Below are 23749 nucleotides of genomic sequence, written 5' to 3'. Positions count from 1 at the left end.
AATCTAGTACCTATCACATGTTACATTTACTTGCTCTATCTCTTTAAATTTCCATAAACTGAAAGAATTCTCCACTTCTCATCATCTTTCATGACCCTAACATTTTCTTAAAATGTTTATTTTTGAGAGAGAGTAAGTGTGTGTGCCTGCATGCATGTGCAAGCAGGGGAGGGGCAGAGAGACAGAGGATCCTAAGTGGGCTCTATGCAGACAGCAGAGATCTCCATGTGGGGCTTGAACTCACAGAGTGTGAGATCATGATCTGAGCCAAATTCAGATGCTTAGCTGACTGAGCAACCCAGGCACCCCAATCATAACATTTTGAAGAGTACTGGCCATTTATTTTGTAGAATATTCCTTCATTTGTGTTTATCTGAAGTGCTACACATTTTTGGTAGGAATAGCACAGAAATGATCGTGTGTCCTCAGCACATGATATCAGGAGGCATGTGATGTTGATTTGTCCCATTACTGGTGATAACTTGTTTTGGTTGTTGCTCCTTTCCCCTTTGTAATTACTAAGCATATTTTGGGGAGATACTTGGAGACCGTGTAAATATCTTGTTTTACATCACATTTTAACCACCTAGTTTTTTAGCATCTGGTATTAATTCTTGACTGAATTAATTATTAGTATAACTGTTGCCAAAAGGTGGTTATCTAATTCTATTATTCCTTTTACATTTTAAAATTTCTATTCTATGCCCTTCTTTTTTCCTTCCTTTTTTATTTATTTTTTTAAATTTTTTTTTATGGTTTTTATTTATTTTTGAGAGACAGAGAGAGACAGTGCGAGCAGGGAAGGGTCAGAGAGAGAGGGAGATACAGAATCTGAAGCAGGCTGCAGGCTCTGAGCTAGCTGTCTGCACAGAGCCCAACGCGGGGCTCGAACCCACGAACCGTGAGATCGTGACCTGAGCCGAAGCCGGACGCTTAACCGACTGAGCGACCCAGGCGCCCCGTTTCCTTCCTTTTTTAAAAGTTACTTATTTATTTTGAGAGAGAGAGCAAGTGGCGGAGGGGCAGAAAGGGAGGGAGAGAGAATCCCAAGCAGGCTCTGTGCTGTCAGTGCAGAGCCTGATGTGGGGCTCAATCTCACTAACCATGGGATCATGACCTAAGCCAAAGCCAAGCGTTGGACACTTAACTGACTAAGCCATCCAGGTGTCCCCTTTCTTCCTTCTTTATGTGAGTATAGAGTTACAGATTCTTCTATTAATGGTTTGTAACTTGTTACTGTCTTTATTTCGATGTTCAAAATTTCTCAAATTTAGCTATTGAGAGCCCCTTCAGGCTGGTATCTATGTCATTGTAACATGTCCCACTATTCTTTGAGTGCTTTCTTATTTCTTAACAAAATAAGAAAAGACATTCCAGGTTCATCTTGCCTTTGGCAGCCCCAATCCTGGAATCAACCATTTCTCCAAGGAGTCCTACTTCCTTTAGGTAGAGAATGTTATTTAGAAACCAAGGATCTGCATACTGAGCATGCTCATTATTATTGGGATGTCATTGTTTCTAGGCCTGCTCAGCAGATAGAGCTAGAAAAACACACACTTACAAACACATCATGCACACACACATACAGGCACACCCCAGTGTCACATACATGCATATACACATATACGTATATGTGTATAGATGTATATATAATTATATTCATGTAAATGTATCACAAAAGTAGACCGATATGTTTATCTGTCAATTTGTCTCTCCGTCTCTCACACCTACACACACACACACACATACATACACACACAGATATAACTATGAACTTATACGCATCTGTCTCCATTTGGTTCCAAACCAATACCACAGGGTTCATTCTAGCCTTTCTTCTTTCCATATTTGTAACTTGTTTCCTTAAGATTGAGAAACCTACTTTATGTTACCTACAGTAAATTTCCTTATTGCTGAGGTGCCTGGGTGGCTCAGTTGGTTGAGTGTCCGACTTTGGCTCAGGTCATGATCTTACGGTTTGTGGGTTCGAGCTCCGCATCGGGCTTTGTGCTGACAGCTCAGAGCCTGGATCCTGTTTTGGATTCTGTGTCTCCCTCTCTCTCTGCCCTTCCCCTGCTCACACTCTATCTCATTCTCTCAAAATAATAAATAAACTTTAAAAAAATTTACATATTACTCAGGTCTAGCAGCATAGAGATGAGTAGTTTTAGAATTGCTGAGTCAATGCTACTACAGAAATTCCACAAACCTATTAACTGGAGTTCAGTGTTTATTTATGGTTCTTTTTGTCTTTAGCCTGAACTTTTGTCTATAGTCCAGATATTGTTTTCAGGAAATACTTGAGTGTGTTCTTCCCATCCTCCACCTTCAATATTATTTCACTGTTTGTTCAACTACTCTCCTACATATGGGCATTTAGTTGTTTGCAGCATTTTGCTATTACTTCTTTTTCAATTCTGTCTCCCTCTTTGTTGTGTGTCCTGCTCCTCACAGCGTACCCAAGAGGACTTACAGCAACTGGGATCAGACTTGGATGCTGTTTCCATGAAATGCAACAGCTTTCTCCATCAGTCTCCATCTGGTTCGAGTGTCCCAACTCTGCGCTCAGAACTCAATCTGCTGGTGGAGAAAATGGACCATGTGTATGGTCTCTCCACGGTTTATCTGAATAAGTAAGTAAGCTTCAGGTTTGGGTCCAAAGGGCAATGGTTTCATTGCCATGAGAAGGGGAATGCCTAGAGTGTTTCAGAGAGATTGCAGATCTTAAAGAGCATGTACCCATGAAGAGAGACCTTGGCTTTTGCTCCAAGTAACTGGAGTGGGTTCCTTGGGGTGCAGCAAATAAATGTCAGTGATACAGAAAGGGAGAGGGATTTGCAGTGTTTGGAGTATTTCTCTTTGATTAGATAGCTCTTAAAAAAAGAAGGGACACTACAGAATGAAAATAAAAAATTTCAATTAAACTAAATACAGTCTTAAGATTTTCCCTCTACCCACCCAGGACCTTGAGGAGTCACAGATCTTAGACTCTTGATAGTGTCGGGTGGGTTTCTGGCCTCATGTCATTTTTCCCGTGAATCCACCACATTTGTGTGTGTCCCAGTGTCACCTAGAACTTTATTTTGAATTGGCTGAAATTGGCAACCCATATAACATGCTTTCTTGTTTTTATAAAACCCTGTCATCATCTAGTAATGGTAAAACTGATTTTAGTAGTACGTCTTATGAACCTCTCTGTAGTGCTCCTAGTCTGTGGCCCAGCCCTTAAAATGTGTGTGTTAACCAAGGTGACTTTACCTTCATAGGCTAAAGACCATCGATGTTATAGTGCGTAGCATCCAGGACGCTGAAATCTTGGTCAAAGGTTATGAAATCAAGTTGAGTCAAGAAGAAGCAGTACCAGCAGATCTCTCTGCTCTGGAGTCTCATCGGTCTACATTACGGGTTGGTTGCTCTGAGTTTCATAGGAGCTTAACTTAACATATGCATTGCTTTGGGTTAGCAGAGAAATGCAGTTTTGGATGGATGACACTGATTTAAATTTGCATTTAAACTGGACAGGATATCATATTTAATATATCTGAATGTGAATCCAAACAAGTTGAGACTGAGAAATATGTTTAGCTGGCAAGGGAAAATAAATGACTGCCTTTCTGTTCATTTTCTCCCCAGTAAAATTAGGGCTAAATCAGATACAATCAGTGGTTACACTTCTAAATTAGATAGCCAAGTTTCAAACACTAGTTCTTTGCATGTCTCTCTGTAATGTACTGCCTACCCTTGGCCTCCCAGTGTGCATGAGGACCATAGAGGCATTTCTAGCAGAAACATTATAGGGTGTGGCTTGTGAATCCAGGTATAATGCAGAACCAGCTTTATGCTATGTTCTTGTTTTCTGCCTTAGTCTGAGTCCTTTTTAGCATGGAATATGTTTAACCTCTTGCTGTACTTGTCCTTTTAAAGCACTGGCTTAGTGACGTGAGGGACAAGAATTCAGTGTTTACGGTCCTGGATGAGGAAATTGCCAAGGCCAAGGCAGTGGCAGAGCAGCTGAGTCGTCTGACCCCAGAGCGAAGCCTGGATTTGGAGCGCTGTCAGGAAAAAGGCTCCCAGCTGCGGGAGCGTTGGCACCGCATCATTGTCCAGCTTGAGACCCGGTGAGTGGTGGCCCTACCCTTTCCTCCTATTAGGATTCAGGGACTAGGTTTTAAATAGAGATCTGTACATTCTTGTTTAAAGGGAGGAAGTGATAGAGAAGGGTACATATTAAATGACAGTATGAATTCTGGACAAGATAAGTGACAGAAAATTGGGACCACCAACCCCTAGGCAGACCTGAGGCTCTTTTGGATGAGCAGTGATGGTCCCATTAGCAATGCTTCTCCTGTACAGTTTTTACCTAGTTAAGCCATGACAGTGGTGTCTCAGAATATAAACTGGAAGGGTGACCTGGTGATCTTTTCTCAAGGCTCAATCTTGAGTTCTGATTCTTGTTTTATTAGTTTTGAATCCAACTATGAGCATTTTTCATAGTGGGACTTTGCAGAATTTCTTACTTCCACTTTGATTTGCCAATTCAGTGGTTTTTATTTCTGTTACTTGAAGTCCTGCTTCTGATGTCGAATTTGAAGAGGTAAGACAGAATATTACCTTACTGAGCCTAGGCTGGATAGGCAAATAGAGGAGTTAAAGTAACATGTAAGTTTGGATTGACTCTCTGTAATTGAATTACTATTCCAAGTCTAGTTGGACTAACAAAAGTGATATAAGAGACTGTTTCTGAAATTAACTGAAAAATTTTTACCCGTCTTTCCCCAAGAAATTACAGTGATTTCTAAATCATAACAGAAGTACTGTCATCAGGAGACATAAGTGTGCAGCTAGCACTGTCTTAATTGGCAACCCTGGTGATCTTGGCAGCCTCGGTAAAACAAATTGACAAGGATCATTATGGGATGCCAGACTCCAAGGCTGTGTGCAGGGCTAGCACACACAACTGGTTTCTATCTACTTTTACCCCACAGGGCACTGGTTACATGCGTAGGTCTCAGTTGGCATAATACTACTGTTTCCCCAAAATAAAGACGAATCCCCTGTGATCAAGCTCAACTGGAGGAATGGGCTAAGGAGGGAATTGCCCCATTTCCTTTATTGTGTTTGTACCAAGGTGTCTAATGGCAGTTTCTTTCCCTGTACTCCTCCAGCCAATCTGAGTTAGAAAGTATTCGGGAAGTTCTGGGAGATTACAGAGCCTGCCATGGAACTCTCATCAAATGGATTGAGGAAACCACTGCGCAGCAGGAGATGATGAAGCCAGGCCAGGCAGAGGATAGCAGAGTGCTGTCTGAGCAGCTCAGCCAGCAGACGGTGGGTGTAGCAGTAGCATGGTGAACGTTGTGTGTGGGGGTGGGGAGGAGTTAGTTCATCATGGAAGGAGATGATGAACTAGCAATTAAGCTTACCCCAAATAGCAAGACATTCGGAGCCTCCTCTTCTCAAAAGAGTTCAAGCAAGATGGTCTCAAGATGATACTGGTTTTGCATTTAGGCCAAACAAACTTGTAACGTCCCTTCAAAACCTGACTTTCAGAGACTATATATTGAAACCATAGATGGACAGATTAAAATTATCTTGACTCATTTTGTTTCTTGACTGCATTTGATTTTACTAGGATTAGAACATGGGGCATGGAAAATCAGGAAAGATGTAACTGGGCAAAAATTATTCAAAGTGGTTTTTACTTGGTAATGTTTTGTTATTTATTTTGCTTAGCATCACAGTTTAGAGTATGAAGTTCTGTTAGATTGCTTGGATTCCAGTCCTGGCTCACTTACTCAACTCACTATGAGACCTTGACCAAATTACTTAACTTCTCAGCATTCTACTTACCAATAAAATGGACATAGTCCATTGTTTGTTTAACCTATCTCACTCATAAGGTTATTGTTATTAGGGTTAAATGAAGGGATACATGTAAAATACACAGAACAGTGGTTTTCAAAGTGTGGAGTCCAGACTAGTAACATCAGCTGAGAGCATCATTACTGAGAGCATGTTAGAAATTCAAGTTCTCAGACCTACCCAGACCTACCAAATCAGAAACTCTGGAGGTGGGGCCTGGCAAGCTAGTGATTGCCTCATAGGTGATTTTGATGTTGCTAAGATTTGAAAACTGCTTTAAAAGGTAATAAATGTTCAGCTGTTTTGATGACAATAGGGACAATAGTAATTGTTGTGATACTTTGGTTTCCAGGATCTGTTTGCAGAAATCGAGAAGAATCAGACAAAGCTGGACCAGTGTCAGAAATTTTCCCAGCAGTACTCCACTATTGTAAAGGTAACTCTGCCATATCCCCAAAGGAACATAAATGATCTCAAGCATAGGAAGATCTCCCTTGTCACTGTCACTTTTGCTTTTGGACAAGTAAGTGCTTCTGTGAGGGGTTGGCCCCATCTGCCAATTAATACATGTGTGTACTTTTCATGGTCCTACATTTGATGATGCTCAGAGTAGTACCAAACATCAGCTCTGATTCAGGAGTCACCCTTTAGATGATCCACAGGTTTTTTAAACGTGCCATGTCAGAAACAATGTTTTGGATTTCCTCTCAAATAGACTTCTCACTGTCTTGCCTATTTCAGGAGTGTCCCATTTTCCTAATCGCTGAAGCAAAAAAAAAAAACAAAAACAAAAACAAGAGTCATCCTTAATATTCTCTCTGCCTTACACTTTATGTTCAGTCTGTGAACAGCTTGGCTCCATCTTCCCATATGTCCTTGATCTCTCTCTTGTTACCCAGCCACTGGCCCCGTTTCCCTGTTTCACATCTGAGTGAGGAATCTTCCTTGAACTATTCTAATCTTCTGTGCTGATCTGTTCTCTTACTTTTACTCCTGCCCCACAGGCTATTTTTCTACATAGTAGCCAGACTTACCTTTTTAGAACATACTTCATGTCACTGAATCTCAGACATTGTCAATTATAAGCCACACCATTATTTTATACACTACCAAAAAAAGAAGAAACTCTGCCAATTATGCAAATATCATTGATTGTAAGACATACTAATTTTAAATATACTAAAATGTATAGTAGTATATAGTATACAGTACATGCTGAAGTAAATTGGATCACCTCACTCACCTGCTCAAAACTGTCTAGTGACTTCATATCATATTCATAATAAAAATTTAAAGCTGTATATGGTTTATGAGGCCATGCATGATCTGGCCCCCCCTCCCTATTTCTCTAATAATATTTTGAAATAAAAATGACCTGAGATTATTATATATTTATTTGTGTATTATAGTTCTTACTGCTAGAATATAAGTTCCAAGGGAGCAAAGTTTTTTCTAACTTGTTTTCCACTATATGTATAGCACTCCAAGCAATGATAGGCACATAGTAGTTGCTCAACGAATATTCTCTGAATGAACCCATTTCATTAGTTAATAACTGAAGACTTGGTGTCACAAAGAATTGAATTTAAATTCTCGCTTCACCATTTTCCAGTCTTCTAAGTTTATGCAAGTACTTAGCCTCTTGGGGTATCTGTTGCTATATCTACAAAATGGAATCAGTGTCTCACTGAATGATTATAAAAATTACATGGGATAATGTATACATAGAACATTACCTCAAACTTAAGAAACACTCAGTAAATGATAGCACCTGCTTTTATCATTATTACTATTTTAGTACTACTATTGTACTGTTGTAGTAGTAGTAGTAATAAGATAGTAATACTTTTATTACTGCTGCTATAGGCTGCTTAAGGAACTCATTTCACGTTTTTTTTCCTGCCTAGAGTTTTCTAACTAGACAACAAAAAAGGCATTCCAGTCAAAGGGAACTGCATAAGCAAAGGCACAGAGGAATGGAGATATAATGATTATATGAGGAAATACCAAATACTCTGACATATGGTATGGTGCATAAGAAGCAGTGACTGTGGAAAATGAGAAGGGAAAGTTGAGGCCAGCCTATGAAAGGCCTTATTCAGTTCTCTTGGCTTTACCTTCTATTCTTGTCCCTCAAAATGGGGTATTGAAATCAGGAGCATCAGTGTCATCAGGGAGCTTGTCAGAAAGGCAGAATCTTTAAGCTGCCAAATCAGAATCTCAGTTTCAACAAGATCTCCAAGATGATTTATGTGCATGTTGCTATTTGAGAAGCTCTGCTCTAGATCATTAACAGCTTTCAAATGAGGAATGAAGTGGTCATTGTTGTGTTTTAGAAAGGCTTTTCTGGTGGCAGGATAGAAAAGAAATTGAGAGGAGAGTAAAGGCAGGGGAGAAATTGGAGGCTCCTGCACCCATCCGTATCCAGCAGGAAGGGGTCCTGGACGAGGACAGCACTCTTCAGGATTGCCGAGGCGGTCCGCATAGCATGGGACGTGGGAAGAGGATCAGTTAGGGTCTCCCTGTTGCTCACCCACTGAGTAATCAGGGAAACTCACTTCCTGTCTCTGGGCTTCAGTTTCCCAGTGTATGAAATGAAGAGGATGTCAGCAAACTATGGCCCACAGGCTAAATCGAGCCTGCATACCTATTTTTCCATGGCCCATGAGAAATGGCTAAAAAAAAAAAAAAAACCCAAAGAAGAATAATACTTCATGACACATGAAAATTCTATGACCTTCAATTGTCAAGTGTCCTTCCATGCCGGTTTATCATAACACTGTCACACCCTTTCATTTATTGATCATCTCCAGCTGCTCTCCCTTACCTTGGCAGAGTTAAGCAGCTATGATAGATCATATAGCCTGATAGTTTCCATCTGGCCCTTTAAGGAAAAAGTTTGCTAATCACTGGTTTAAATGATCACCAAAGTGCCTTCCAGCAATGAAATACTATGGTTCTGTTACATGAGTTATGTTGCACGGGTATGTGTAAATGTGGTGAAATGTGTTCCTCCCTCAGGACTATGAATTGCAACTGATGACATACAAGGCGTTTGTGGAATCACAGCAGAAATCCCCTGGCAAGCGACGTCGCATGCTTTCCTCCTCAGATGCCATCACGCAAGAGGTGAAAGGGTGGGGAAAGGACAGGCCACTGTCTTCCCTTAAGGAAAGATTTGTTTGTTCGGGCCCTGACCGTTTGATTTAGGGTTCGCCTTTTTGTTGAGCATGTGATTTCATGAAAACGTCCTCTCATTTTCAACTATTTAAGTATACTTTTCCTGCAGATAATTTATCTAAATTGGTTTTTTTGAACCATAGTTCATGGACTTGAGGACTCGCTACACAGCACTGGTGACCTTAACAACTCAGCATGTAAAATATATCAGTGATGCCCTCCGGCGACTAGAAGAGGAGGAGGTGAGGATGGTTGTGTCCTAAGTCATTTTGAAAATAGAATGAAAAATCCTGTGCTTTCTCTATAAACATGTAAAGTGCACACACAGCCAGTTTTCATTATTCACAGTAGTTGTGTTTTGTGAAGCTGCTATGCACACTGCATTAGGGAATACTGTGCTCTTAAACTTATGGGAAATACAGGGTGAGGTTCCTGTGAGCCTCTGGTCATACATTTTTGTCAATAAATAATACACAACCTAGTTTTATGTGTGTTTTTGTTTAAAAACACTTTATTTAATATATTTTGTTGATTCAGGCCAAGAGCAGTACACCTCACACCTAAATGAAGTTTATTTAACATATATTTTCTCTGTAAATGTTGCAGCCTTCTTTTGCTTAGGAACATGAGACAGCACTTCAGCACTATGCTCAGGTCCATTTTTATTTTATTTTATTTATTTTAAAAACCAATTAGTTTTTAAAGTTTATTTTGAGAGAAAGGGATCCTGAGCATGAGTGGGGGAGGGGCGAGAGTGAAGGAGAGACAGAATCCCAAGCAGGCTCCATGCTGTCAGCACAGAGCCCAATGCGGGGCTAGATCCCACAAACCATGAGATCATGACCTGAGCCAAAATCACGAGTGGGATGCTTAACCGACTAAGCCACCTGGGTGCCCTGCTTGGGTGCATTGTAAATGGTGAAATCACCAACAAAAATTGTGAAAAGCATGACACTAAATAGACTGTGAAAATGACACTTGTTTATAGTATAAGAGCTGGAACAAGAAGGTACAGTGTCACCCTGTTCTACCTCAGCCGGGAACATTGGGCATAGCTGGAAAAGACTGAAATTGGCACAAGTATTGACTTTGGAGTTACAAATAAATTCTAGCAAGTAGAACAAATTCACAAATATGGAATTTGAGTAATGAGGATTGACTGTATAATGTCCAACGCTCCCACTTCCAAGTATCTTCCTTATAGATACATTGTAAATATGAAGAAGGGAGATGTGAACAAAGATCCTTAAGAAGCATAATTTGTTAATGGGAATAATTGGAAACATACAAATTCCATATAGTGGGATGCTATGTAATGTAAAATTATGAAATAGATTTATTATATATTGTGTTCTTAAAATAAGCTAGAGAAAAGAAAATATTAAGAATATGATGATGAAGAGGGTCACCTGGGTGGCTCAGTCAGTTAAGCATCTGACTTCGGCTCAGGTCATGATCTCACTGTTCATGAGTTCAGGCCTCGCATCCTCTTTGTGCTGACAGCTCAGATCCTGGAGTCTGCTTCAGATTCTGTGTCTCCCCCTTTCTGCCCCTCCCCTGCTCATGCTCTGTTTCTCAATAATTAATAAATTTTTTAAAAAGAAAAAAAAAATCATGAAGAGAAAATACTTTTACATAAGTACTGTATTTATGAAATAAAACGCATGTATAAGTGGATCCATGCAGTTCAAACCCATGTTGTTCAAGGGCCAGCTGGACACCAAATTTCTAGGAAAATGAGATTAAAGGGATATATATTATGCACTTCAGATGATATGAATTTGTTGTAATGAGTATATGATTTTTTGTAGTTATAAAAATCTGCATCATTGCAAAATAAGTTTCTGTATGTTACTCACTTTTATAAAAGAAATGCCATCGAAAATATTAACTCATACTAATTTTTGCCTGTGCGAATTAGCAAACAACTTCCTTTATGTCAGTAACTATCTCAATCTCTGAAGACTTCATTCTCTTTACCTGTAAATCTAAGAATCATGAAAAAAAGATGCTATATTTAAAGGGTATCTGAAGATCAGTAAATAATTATTGAATACCCTTCATATGTTAAAAAACCTGTTTTTTTTTTAGAAAGGTGCTAACCTAGATATGTCAAAGTTAGCTACTACGAGTCACATAGTTAAGTACCTATGAACAATGATCTAGACTGGGTAAATTATATTTATCTTGGGGTTATTTTAGATTCCTCCTGATTTAGGTAACTTTCATGTCTCTATTTTAGGAAATTAGAAGTCAGGCCAGTTTAATAAGACATTGACCAAGATACTGATTTTCCAATTCCTGTTCTAGAAAGTAGTTGAAGAGGAAAAGCAGGAGCATGTGGAGAAGGTTAAAGAGCTTTTGGGCTGGGTGTCTACCTTAGCAAGGAACACACAAAGCAAAGCTACCTCATCCCAGACCAAAGAATCAACAGACATTGAAAAAGCTATTTTAGAACAGCAGGTGAGTAGAAGAGCCATCTGTTTCTTAATAATATGTAAGAAGGCATTAGATGGAATAAAACAAATCAAATCACATATGGGCCTCCCCAGGAATGATTTAACTGTTAACTGCCACACTTAAAGAAGTTTAAGAAGTTATCCGGGGCGCCTGGGTGGCTCAGTCGGTTAAGCCTCCGACTTCGGCTCAGGTCATGATCTCACAGTTCGTGGGTTCGAGCCCCGCGTCGGGCTCTGTGCTGACAGCTAGCTCAGAGCCTGGAGCCTGCTTCTGGTTCTGTGTCTTCTCTCTCTGCCCCTCCCCCTCTCATGCTCTGTCTCTCACTGTAATAAAATAAATAAAACATTAAGAAAAATTAAAAAAAAAAAAAAGAAGTTATCCTATTTGTACTTCCACCTTCTTAATCAACTTTGTATAGTTTGTTGGTAATAAAAATCCGACCTAAGCTAGGTTTTTCCCTAGGATTTTAAAAAACCTATTTCAAATAATTTTGATTCTTTAATCTACTGGGTTCTGAAGCTATACTCTTTGTTTATACCACCTAGGTTCTGACAGAGGAACTGACCACGAAGAGGGAACAAGTCTCTGAGGCCGTTAAAACTTCACAGATCTTCTTGGCCAAGCATGGTCATAAGTGAGTATTAAATGAGAGATTATGGCACATCTAGGGGACTGAATCTACTTGACTAAAATTCAAGGTCGCAGTGAGACTGGAGAATTTAGGGCTGCAAGAGCCAGATTATGAAGTGCCTTACAGTTCATGCTGAAAGTTTGCATTTTACTTTGTTGGCTATGGGGAGGGGGTCTTCTACATGATTGGATTTTGTTGATGAAGGTTTTTAAAGCAGTTTTACAGAGAATAGATTAACAAAGTGGAGGCCTGAGAGACCAGTAAAGAGGCTGTTGTGATAATACAGGCCAGAGATTTTGAGGGTGGAGAAGGGCAAGAATTCAAAAGATACTAAGGATGATGAACTTACAGGGTTTGGTGACGAGTGAAGATTGTCAGATATAACTTCCAGGCTTCTGGCATAGGTCCCTGAGCTTATGGTGATGCCACTAACCAAGAAGGGAATACACAAGAAGATATAGATTGAGGGAGAAGGCGGCTTTATTCTTAGACATTATGAATGTGAGGAACTCACAGGACATAAGGGTGGATTAGAATGTATTAGAAGGTACCTAATACCTTAATTTATGCCTTAAATAGTTGCACTAAAGTTGTCCAACGGGCAACTATGTATGTAAATTTAGAAGTAATGAGAGAAGTCTAAAGTGATGCAGATCTGAGTCATCAGCATAGTAGATACCATTAGTGGATTCGTTTATGAGACTTTTAGGGCATCTTGGTACTTTTCAGCCTGTAAAGGAAGCCTTACAGAAGTAGAGGGACAAGTATGAGTGATACTTTAGAACTCATGAGAGAAGAATGTTCCAAAATAGAACTCATAAGAGAAGAGTATTCCAAAAAGAAGAAAGTGGTCAGAGGTCAAGAGAGATGGAGACTGAGAAGTTTCTGTTGAATTTGGCAAGTTGGAAGTTGTTGGTGACTGGTGAAGAGTTGGCGAATGATGTCAGATTTAGTATGATGGGAAGTACATGAGGTGAGGAAGTTAGTGATAGCAAAATTAGATGACTCTTTCAAGAAGCTTGGCCAAGGAAAGGACAGTAATACTACAGTAAATAATTAGAGTAGAATATACAGTACAGAAAGACTCTGTTAAAAGTCAGAGGAACTTAGCTGTGTTTATGGACTGAGTCTCAAGGACCAAAAGGGAGAAAGAGATGGAAATAACAGGAGAGGGGGTCCCAGAGTTGTAGGAGAGGACAAAATTCATCAGTGGGTAGAAAGTACAACCCTAGACCAGAGAGAGTCAAGACAGCTATTCCTCTGAGGTTTGAGAAAAAGGAGGTTAGGAAAGGTGTGGATGGAGGTAAGTATGCCAGAAGTAAAGCCAGATGGTGAGAGAATTCATGCCAGCGGTCTGTATTTTCTTTTGAAATAGACTTGAGAGGTTGTTTGCTGTGATGTAGCTGAGAGCTAGGGAATTAGGATTGACTGGGGCCTCCCCAAAGGTTGTAAGGAAGCTCTCAGGTCCACTAGAGGCTAGAAACCAGTAGGATCTCCTCCACAGGGTCTCCTACCTCCCCCCACCCTGAGAGAGAGAGAGAGAGAGAGAGACACACACACACACACACACACACACACACACACACTCCCATACTTAGCTTGCAAGCGGGAGCAGAGAAGTCCAGTGATTCTATTGATCTGGGGCAGGAGTTTCATTAGATCAGCAAGGACAGAATACAAGGATAATTAATGGGGAGCTGATAGAGACTATGGACTGTGGATCTGGACTATAAAAACAGATACTGAAGATCATAGGGAGGAATGATAGATTAAGAAAAAAGTAGGGAGTTAAGGATGACTTAGGAAATCTCAGTAAGTTGATAGAAAGTTGTAATTATGAATCACAGGATTCATTCTCAAAAACAGTATAGAATAAGATAAGGAAGTTGCAGAATTCACCAGATTCAAGATTGTGATTACCGCTAGGGAAAAAGGTAAAAGAACAGGGTTGGTGACAAATGTACGTTGGACTTTGGATATATCTGTAATGTCTTATTTCTGTGAAAAAGATCTAAAGTAAATCTGGTACAATACTAAAATTTGGCAAAGGGGGATGGCTGGGTAATAGGTAAATGAGAGATTATTTTCTCTTTTGTCTGTTTAAAACTTTTTTTTTAAGAGAAGGTTTTTCTCTAAGAGAGCTTCAATGCTTCATCTTCTAGGCTCTCAGAAAAAGAGAAGGAACAAATATCTGAACAATTGAATGCCCTAAATAAGGCTTACCATGACCTTTGTGATGGTTCAGCAAACCAAATTCAGCAACTTCAAAGCCAGTTGGCCCAACAGACAGAACAAAAGGTACATTTAGTTTCTCTCTCCAAATGGGACAGGTACCTTTTGAATCATATGAAAGCAGCTTTACTGATTGAGAATCATGTTCACTAGCTTTCCATGACCAATGTGACCTAATTTTTAACCTCACCATAGCAGCCATTTGTCTTGTGTTTCTTTACTGGGGTTCCATGATGTATTGGTCAGTCAAGAACACTGGAAGGCGCTTATGGCCAACCCTATAGACCTGGTTCACAGTTTCTGTTATCTGCCATTTTATGGCAGACCGCAATTGAAGAGAATATAAATCCTAAAATATATCTGATCACGGGGCAGCAAGATTACTCTCTCATGGCATTGTCATTCAAAAGTTGACAGCCAAAAGTTCTGAATATTGGGAAGGAAAAGGCTGTGTACCTCTTCCTCCATACTTGTTTTCATAGCTACCAAATAAATGAGAAATGTTCATTTTCCAAGAAAACTGGTGGATTGGCTGCACTGACTGAGACACTGGTTCCCCTCACCCATGGTCATCCCATCATGTGACATCTTTACCATTTCCCACTCATATTCCCTTCCCGGACCATAGGAAAATTGTCAAGTTCCTGGTTGTCCTGAGTTCTTCCTGGATATTTGTGTGTATATGTAAACTTACCATATTATATATATGTGTCTCTGGGATATATATGTGTTTGCCTGCTTATTTCCTATGTTGTGAAGCAATGGCCAAATTCTGTGGGGCAGGTCAAAATTTAAGCTCATGTGGTTATCAGATTTGGTCTCAATGACGCTCAAAATGATATTCAGACAAAACATGCTTTGACCTTGGTCCTTGGGTATGAAATTGGTGCATCAGGAGCTACAGTTGTAAAGGCCACAAAACAGAGCCAGCTATGATTTCTTTGAAAGTAAATTTCCAGAAAGAATATGCTGGTTTAGCATTCTGTATGTAGGGTAGCCCACTTCTAATGGCTTATTGCTTCACCATATAAGGGAGTATGTGAAAAGTTTTAACAATTGCTTGCTGAGAACACCCAGTTCTCATTTTGAAAGGTTAAAAAAGGGGGAAGATAAAGACAAGCTGCTGAGCACCACTACATTGAGCATGATGTGTCCCCTGTTACTGTTTGTGTGTTTCATGTGAAGTATTGTTCTGATTAACTGACATCCTTGCTTACAAGTTTCACTAACCCTTTGGAGTTTAAGCACAAATGCACAAAAGGGAAAAAGAGGACGACCTGTTTGGGGTTCTTTTTTACCAAAAAAAACAAAAACAAAAACAAACAGTCGCATGCTGGACGCTAACCCCAAGCTTACACTGTGTGTGCGATGCGGCTGAGCTGCTCCGTAAGGCTCTCTCTCTATCTGCCCAAGGCGTGCTGCGACTCTGGTAAGTAGAAGCCTTTTACGTTTCCTTTCCTCCTCTCCCTCTGTCTTTTCTGCTTGTTTAGGTCAGAATGTCCATGTTTGGTGGGACTGAATTGGATTTCTCTGGATTATTGCCCAGCTCAGTGCTTCTTGCTCGTCCTTCAGTTCTCAGAGTATTGGAAGGAATAGCATGTAGTCTTTTCTCTTTGTCTAGCAATTGACTAGACTCCAGGTTTTTCTTCAATATCAGCATTTGAGGAATCTCACAGAAGAAATTAGAAGTTCTCAAAAGAATTTTTTGCTTTGTCATCTTGTCTGCTGCTGAACAGTCCTTACGTGGATTTTGTAAAAGTAATTTTTCATATATCTCAAAGAGTTCTATGCCAGTGCGATTTTCCCTTCAATCTCCATAGAACAGATACCTGGTAAATATGTATAATATGCATTCGTGTTATATAAGTTTAGCTACTTTCTAGAAATAAAAGTAAGTGACAAAACACTTGACTGATTTAATATTACTTTTTTTTAAGTTTATTTATTTTGAGAGAGAGCGAGCACAATCAGGGGCAGGGGAGAGAGAGAGTCCGAAGCAGTCTCCATGCTACAGCATGGAGCCTGACACAGGGTTCTATCTCATGAACCAGGAGATCATGACCTGAGCTGAATCAAGAGTTGGACACTTAACTGCCTGAGCCACCTGTGCATCTGTTAAATGATTTAATTTCTGAATACCATCATTCTGTGATAAAAGGCCTTAAAACAGGAAGGAGCCATTTTTAGGCTTTTTTGAAAGGGTAATTTTGGCAATGTGTAGCTTTTCCTGCTTTTACTGGATATAGGACCTAACTCCTGAGTGTGATGCAGTCTACTGTGCCTTTCCTTCATGCTCTTCTGGATCTGACAGAGGAGGCAGTAGAATAACTTGAGACTTAGAGTCAGGCCTTGATTTGATTCTGAATCTAACTTGTATTGTGACCGTGGACAAGTTACTTAACAACTTCACTGTGCTTCATTTTCTCAACTACAAACTGAAGATTAAAATAATTGTCTTCATAGGATTGTTGTGAGGAGTAAATATCAGCGCTCAATAAGTATAGTAAGTGCCCAGAAAATTGTAGGTGTATAACAGTAGTTGTACTACCCATTTTAATGTGAACCAGAAGAAAAGTTCCTAGTGGTTCAAGAGGCAATGGACCTAAGTCTGTTCCTTCCTTGATTTGCTACTCCCAATTCCCAGAACTAATTTAACCGAGGGCCATTGCCTTGGGAGATAGTTGCAATGGCCACCGAGTGAGACAGCCCCAGCTGTGAAATAGCTGCTCGAGGAGTACATGTGGGCTGTTTACAGAGCTGCACACCTGTTGTGTGGCCATTGGGCTGCTTGACTCTTTTAATCCTGTGGACTGGTTTTGCCGAGCTCATTACTGGAGATGTGCTACTTTAGGATCTTCTGCATGGGTTGCAACACCGAGAAGTTGTTTTATATGGCTGACTTTTCACTTTGGGGAAACTGGTAGATTTCTGGAAGAACCTTTGTGGTGATTTAGTCTTAGAGAGAGCTGGCCTTCCACCTTCACTGCTTGCTACTTTGTAGAGCTCATCACTCAGATATGCTTAATGCCAGCATCCATCAAGTAACCTGTGAGCTTCTGGCCATGTTCCATATTCTGCAGTTTAGAAAAACTCTTTTCTAGTATTAACACTACCAAGCTTGAGTGTTTCCTACACATTGGGGCTCATTCCAGGCTGGGGTTTTCTTATGGCCAGAATTTGGTAGACTATAGAAAGTTCTTTGAAGGTATGCTTTTACTAGTCATGCTTCTCTGATTCAGTTTTCTTTTTCGTTTTCCTTTTAGGGCTGCAGAGCTATTGCTGGGGTGATTGACCTAGGCACAGTGGAGATATTTCCCATCTTCAAAGCCATGCAAAAGGGCCTCATTGACCAAGACACAGGCCTTGTGCTCCTGGAATCCCAGGTTATCATGTTTGGCCTCATTGCCCCTGAGACCAGTGAAAAGCTCTCTCTGGAAGAGGGTCTAGCCAGAAACCTCATTAATCCCCAGATGTACCAGCAGCTGCGGGAGCTACAGGATGTCCTGTCCTTAATAAGCAGGCTTACTGAAAACAAAGACCTTCTTCCTTCTGTGGTGGAAGCAATTGAAAAGAAAATAATCAGTGAGAGAGTTGGACTGAAAGTGTTGGAAGCTCACCTGGCAACTGGAGGTTTCAGTCTTCCCCCTAATGAGGGCTGTGTTAACCTAGAGGAGGCTTTTCACCTAGGCCTCATTTCTGCAAGGCTTCACTCAGTGTTAGAGTCTTACTTGAAATCATCCAAGAATTTGATAGACCCTAACACAGCTGAGAAAATCAGTTTGGTGGATCTGATGCAGAGATGTATTGTCCACCAGGAATCAGGGTTGAAACTGCTGCCTGTCAAACAATTGGCAGGGGGAATGGTGAGCCTGAAATCAGGCCGGAAGGTTAGTGTTTTCCGTGCAGTTCAGGAAGGCCTAATAGATAGGCAGGTTACTGTCCGGCTGCTGGAAGCTCAGCTTTTTGCTGGTGGCATAGTAGATCCAAGAACAGGACACAGACTTACTGTAGAAGAGGCTGTAAGACATAATTTGATTGACCAAGATATGGCCTGTGCTATTCTCATAAGGCAGATCCAAACAGGAGGCATCATAGACACCGTCACTGGGCAGAGGCTGACAATAGATGAAGCAGTGAGCAAGGATTTGGTAGCTGCTAAGATTGCCCTTGTGATTCTGGAGTCCCTTTGGTCATTCATGGGGTTGCTGTGGCCTGAATCGGGAGAGATCCTCCCAATCACAGATGCCCTGGAACAAGGTATTGTGTCTACTGAACTAGCTCACAAAATCCTTAGTGGCCGACACCATATTAAAGCTCTGTTTCTACCAGCCAGCACAGAGGTTTGGTCCTGGAAAAAAGCAGTAGAAGATGGTATGTTGGATAAAGATCTTGTCAATAATTTAAAATCAATTTGCATACCTGATGTGATGCCTCACATGCAATTAGCAGATTCTTCAGAACGAAGCAAATTGAACATTAATCCTGGAGCAGTAATTCGACCACACAGTAGGTGCCAATCTGAGGGCGTAGTAAGCCATGGGGAGATGCTGTTGTTTCAGCTGATGACTCACAGCTATATTAATGTGCGGGATGGACAGAGGTTGCTCCTGTTAGATGATGAGCTGATAGAGACACTGACAACAAGAGGTGAATATCAAGCAGGTCCTCCAAAAGTGTTTGAAACTGGGCACCAGAGACTAGAAACTCCCAAGGAATTACAAGAATCAGTGAATGTCAAAAGCACAGAAACTTTCTGTGATGGGCTGAGTGTGAGGCCACATGAGCTCCGGATTTCTTCTCAAAACAAAGACTATCCCAATCAGGCAGATTGCACTGAAGCAAAAGGCAAAAGGACCATGAAGGAAACTGAAGGTTCCTCAGTAGAGAACTATGAAAGGGACCTGTTTGTGGGGGAACAAAAAGTGAGAAATTCAAATGTTGATTCTTTGATGGTCCTAGATAAAGTCCAGGCAGAGTTAAAAGGACAGTTGCTGTGTACCAAAAGGAAAGAAGTAACAGGAATGTCCACTAGAGAAAACGTTAGCAGGGGATTTCTCCCTGTGGTACCCACTGAGCAAGCTGAAGCTGTGACCTTGGCGGGAAGCAAAGATGCTTTTTCTGTCATGACACCAAAGGAAGAATGGCAGAATTCCAGAAAGACTTCCTTTCTGTGTCAGACAGAACAAGCAAACACACTCGAAATTGAAATTCCAGGTGAAACTGGAAGGCCACTGCTAAATCCCCAAAGCAAAAAGCCACAATTTCAGGTAAAGAAAACTCTAGATTTATCAGAACTAAAGTCTGAAGATGACATGAATAATCATACTCTAGACAAACAGAAAACCTTAAATAAAACATTTTCGGGTAGGGCTGACCATAAACATAATCCAGAAGGACACATCATTGTAGACTGTCATACGATGACATCAGAAAAAACAGATGCAAAAGATAATGGTCGTGAAACCTCCCTGTCATGCAGCCATTCTTCAGAATTGCTCCAGGAAGCTACCTTAAATACGTTATCTGCACAATTACTAGATGGCGGTATCATTCATGGACAAGCAGGTCAGAAGCTCTTATTAAATGAAGCAATAGCCCAAGGTATTGTGCCCAGCCACACTGCTGTGAAACTTATGGGAAAGCTGAACATGTTTCGCGGCTTCTTTGACTCTCAGACCTGCGAATCTTTGACCACTGAAGAAGTCATCGATGAAGGTCTGATGGATGAGAAACTATTACATAATGTCCTCATGGCAGACAAAGCTATAAGTGGGGTATTAGACCCCCGTAGCCACACGCTCTGCTCTGTGAGGGAAGCAGTTGCATTGGGACTTCTTGACACACAAACAGCCTCGAGAATTTTAGAGGGGCAGGTGGTGACTGGTGGCATTGTTGACCTGAAACGAGGCAAAAAGATTTCAGTAACGTTGGCCTCAAATCTTGGCTTGGTGGACAGTGCTGATGAGACAGAGCTTATAAACCTGGAGAAAGCTTCCAAAGGCAGAGATGCTGAGAAAACAGTCAGGGAGAGATTTATTAGCTTACAAATGGAAACAACTGGAATTCTAGACCCTGAGACCAAAGCTCCTTTAACAGTTGTGCAGTCCATTGACAGAGGACTTCTGGAGAGAGAGGAGGCTGTTCAGTTGCTGACTAAGCAGGTGGCAGATGGAGGTATCATTCACCATACATCTGGGATGAGACTTTCTGTTGATAATGCCTTTGAACATGGCATCATTGATGCACATTTAGCTAAGCAGCTCAAAAAAGTTGAGAACCTAAGCCTCCATCACTTTTTTCATCCTGAAACCAAGGAAACGATTTCCCTCTCTGAAGCCATAAAATTAGATCTTGTTACCCCAGACTTGAAAAGAGAAATCCATGAAATTCAGGCTTTGACTGGAAGTTTTGTAGACCTCATTTCTGGCCAGAGATTGACCCTGGCAGAAGCTGAAAAAGAAGGACTGTTAACTAATGAAGCAGTATTGTCTACAGGAATGATTCATGGGATTGTAGATCCTGAGAATTACAGAATTGTTCCCTATTCAGAATTAGTAAAGAAATGTAAGATTGATATTGAATCTGGACAGAGATATCTAGAAGTAATTCCCTTCTCAGACATTAAAGATGGAGCAAGTGACAAAGCACTTACATTGTCTCAAGCAACTCAGCTTGGAAAAGTGGACTTTGCATCTACACTGAAGGTTTTGGAAGCTCAGGCAAATACTGGGGGAATCATTGATACTGCCACAGGAAAAAGACTGACATTGGCATCAGCCTTAGAACAGAAATTAGTGGATGAAAACATGGTCAAAATTATTGCATCTCATCAGGTATTAAATGGAGGAATTTTTGACATATTTAATGATCAGAGAGTGACTTTAAAGGAAGCTGTTGAGAAAAGATTGATCAGCCCTGAACTGGCAACTGTGATCCAGGTAGATCCTTTAGAGTCCCGCAGTCATGGGGCTCAGATTGAAAAGCAAGATGGGATTGAAGCACGTGATATAGAGAAGGAATTTCTAAGAAAGGAAATGTTAGTTGTGTGTAATCAGACTGCTGGAATGAGTTGTGGTAAAGGAGCAAGTGAGAAATTATTTCAGATCAGAAGCCAGTCTGTACAAGGAAAGGTTCAAACAAGGGTTTCTGATGGGGGGCAGGCCAAAAAGAGCATGGAAATTTCGTTACAAGAAATGAAGTGCAAGGATCAAGATAAAAGGAGAGTTTCTCCAGATGCTGAAGAATCTGTCAGTATCATAATTCCTGGTGATCGGAAAGGTACATCATTGGGCCAGAGTTCAGTGACACTCTCTCACTCAGAAGCTCGTGATTTTAAACTCGAAGAGATGGCTAGTAATGACATGGGAAAAAACACAAATGAAGAGCAGGAAAAAGTAGGGGCCCAAATAGAAATTACTTCTAGTATAAAATGGCCTACCTCAGGTCCAGATTCTAAAGAGATACGGGAAAACCAAGAAAGAATTATTTCAGAAGTAGAGGAGTCAGATTATGAAACTTCAGGCAAATTGCTGGGTGAGCAGGTTATGCAGAAACCAGTGAGTATCAGGGAGAAAAGGAAGAGGAAAGAGAGGGAGATGATTATAGAAGAAAGTGTCAAAACACAAAAACCAGTTCTTTCCACAGAAAAGTTGTATCAAGAAACCATTGTTAGAGGTAATGAGGGATCCACCGTAGAGAGTCCACCTGTGGAAATAGCCATAAATGAAAAAGAAGCTAGTAGAGAGCTAGAATTTTCTATTATTTGTAAAGATGAAAGCTCTTCCTCAATGGTACCCAAAGAAATTTCTGCAAGTCAGGATGCTTTAACAACATTCTTCAAACCTAATCAAGTCAGTGAAGGAGAAGTAGAAAATTTAAGCCTTTGCTTAACTTTAAAAGAGAAAGAAAACTTATCTCAAATTACTGGTGGGGCCCAGAGTGAACCATTCTCTTCTGTTACTCCAAGACCTGAAGGAATACACTATCAGGAATCAGTTGGAAAGACCCAAGTTGAAGGCAGATCCCAAATTTCTGAAACAAACAAGCCTCTCCAGGGAACCATCAGACCAGAGACCAACACTTACCAAGATTCCTATGCTACTTTTAAAACCAAAGAAATCAAAGATCTGATTTGTTCATCTAATGGATATAAAGAAAGATCATACCAAGAAATACCTTCTGACTCAACAAGAACTCTTAAACTGGAAGAAACTACAGTTTCTAGAGTAGACCCAAAAGAAATCAGCTATCAGGACAGCAAAAGTGATAGTGAAACCTGTGGAATTCCTGCATCTAAAATAGTAACAACTCAGGAAATAACTGGAGAGAAATTTCTAGAAATGTCCAACCCTATAGTTACAGGTGTGGAAGCAGTATCTTTTGAAGACATAGTGACTCAGGGCATTCCCAGAGTCTTAGTGTCGCTTCTTCCAAAGAAACTCTTCAAAGATGTGTCTCAAAAAGAGAGTACAGGGCAACAGGATGCCACCATTAGTGCAGAGACCAGTGAAGAAAATCCAGTGCCACTCATACACCCTACAATGAAGATGGATGAGAGGACCCCACAAGAAAAGCTCAGAGAAAGCCCTGGCAGTGAACAAACTGCTTTCACGACTGCAGCTGGCGGAAAGGGAGATGAAGGTGTAAACCCAGAACCCTTCCGAGCAACTAAAGTAAGTTTGCCAGTGGTGTGTTTGTATATACATATTTTATTTTTAAAAAAATGTTCATTTCTTTATTTTGAGAGAGAGAGAGAGCGCGCGCACAAGTGAGCAAGGGAGGGGCGGAGAGAGGGAGAGCTAGAGAATCCCAAGCAGGCTCCGTGCCATTAGCACAGAGCCCCATGCGGAGCTTTAATCCACGAATGGTGAGATTATGACCTGAGCCCAAACCAAGAGTTGGGCACTTAACCAGCTGAATCACCCAGGCAGCCCTGTATATGTGTGTGTGTGTGTGTGTGTGTGTGTGTGTGTACACACACACACACACACACACACACACACACACATATTAGATGTAACTAGTTTATTGCTAAAACTTTTGACTGGATATTGAGTTTACATATGTATAATTGTGGGCATCAATACAGTTTTAGGGGACTAGATGATTCTCTAAGGTATAACTGAATTTATCATCTGTTTGTTATATAGTTGTTAGAAAAATAGGCAGCATGTCTTCCTGAAATTTGCAAGGGTTTTAATTTAGAAACCAGCATTGGAACTAATATGAATATTGGAGCAATGCTATCTGAAGTCAGAATGGCTTTTGGAAGTTTCACTAAAACGATGGTATGTTGATAACCATTAGTCTCTCCTCCCTGTGGACGTGAATAAAATCACTCTTTTGTTTGTCAACTTGAAGTGACATAACATGTTCTATTTCATC

At 40.6% G+C, this 23749-nt stretch overlaps 1 protein-coding gene across 7 annotated transcripts in view; it reads left to right on the top strand.

Moving 5' to 3' along the window:
* Positions 1-23749, top strand: part of MACF1 (microtubule actin crosslinking factor 1) — a 324783-nt gene that overhangs the window by 187944 nt on the left and 113090 nt on the right. For 5 of the 7 annotated variants that reach the window (XM_029947029.1, XM_029947031.1, XM_029947028.1 and 2 more), the window contains 11 exons: positions 2455-2633; positions 3267-3405; positions 3925-4118; positions 5166-5328; positions 6215-6298; positions 8884-8991; positions 9186-9284; positions 11353-11505; positions 12048-12136; positions 14296-14431; positions 17629-23037. In XM_029947029.1, coding sequence (XP_029802889.1) covers positions 2455-2633; positions 3267-3405; positions 3925-4118; positions 5166-5328; positions 6215-6298; positions 8884-8991; positions 9186-9284; positions 11353-11505; positions 12048-12136; positions 14296-14431; positions 17629-23037 — 6753 coding nt within the window. The remainder of the gene's footprint in view (positions 1-2454; positions 2634-3266; positions 3406-3924; positions 4119-5165; positions 5329-6214; positions 6299-8883; positions 8992-9185; positions 9285-11352; positions 11506-12047; positions 12137-14295; positions 14432-17628; positions 23038-23749) is intronic. The other 2 variants (XM_029947033.1, XM_029947032.1) reach the window with 1 other exon arrangement.

The sequence above is a fragment of the Suricata suricatta genome, chromosome 8 (genome assembly GCF_006229205.1).
Source record: "Suricata suricatta isolate VVHF042 chromosome 8, meerkat_22Aug2017_6uvM2_HiC, whole genome shotgun sequence".
In the NCBI taxonomy this organism is placed as follows: Eukaryota; Metazoa; Chordata; class Mammalia; order Carnivora; family Herpestidae; genus Suricata; species Suricata suricatta.
Note: the sequence above shows the minus strand (reverse complement) of the source record. Positions and strands in the feature narration are given on the sequence as shown.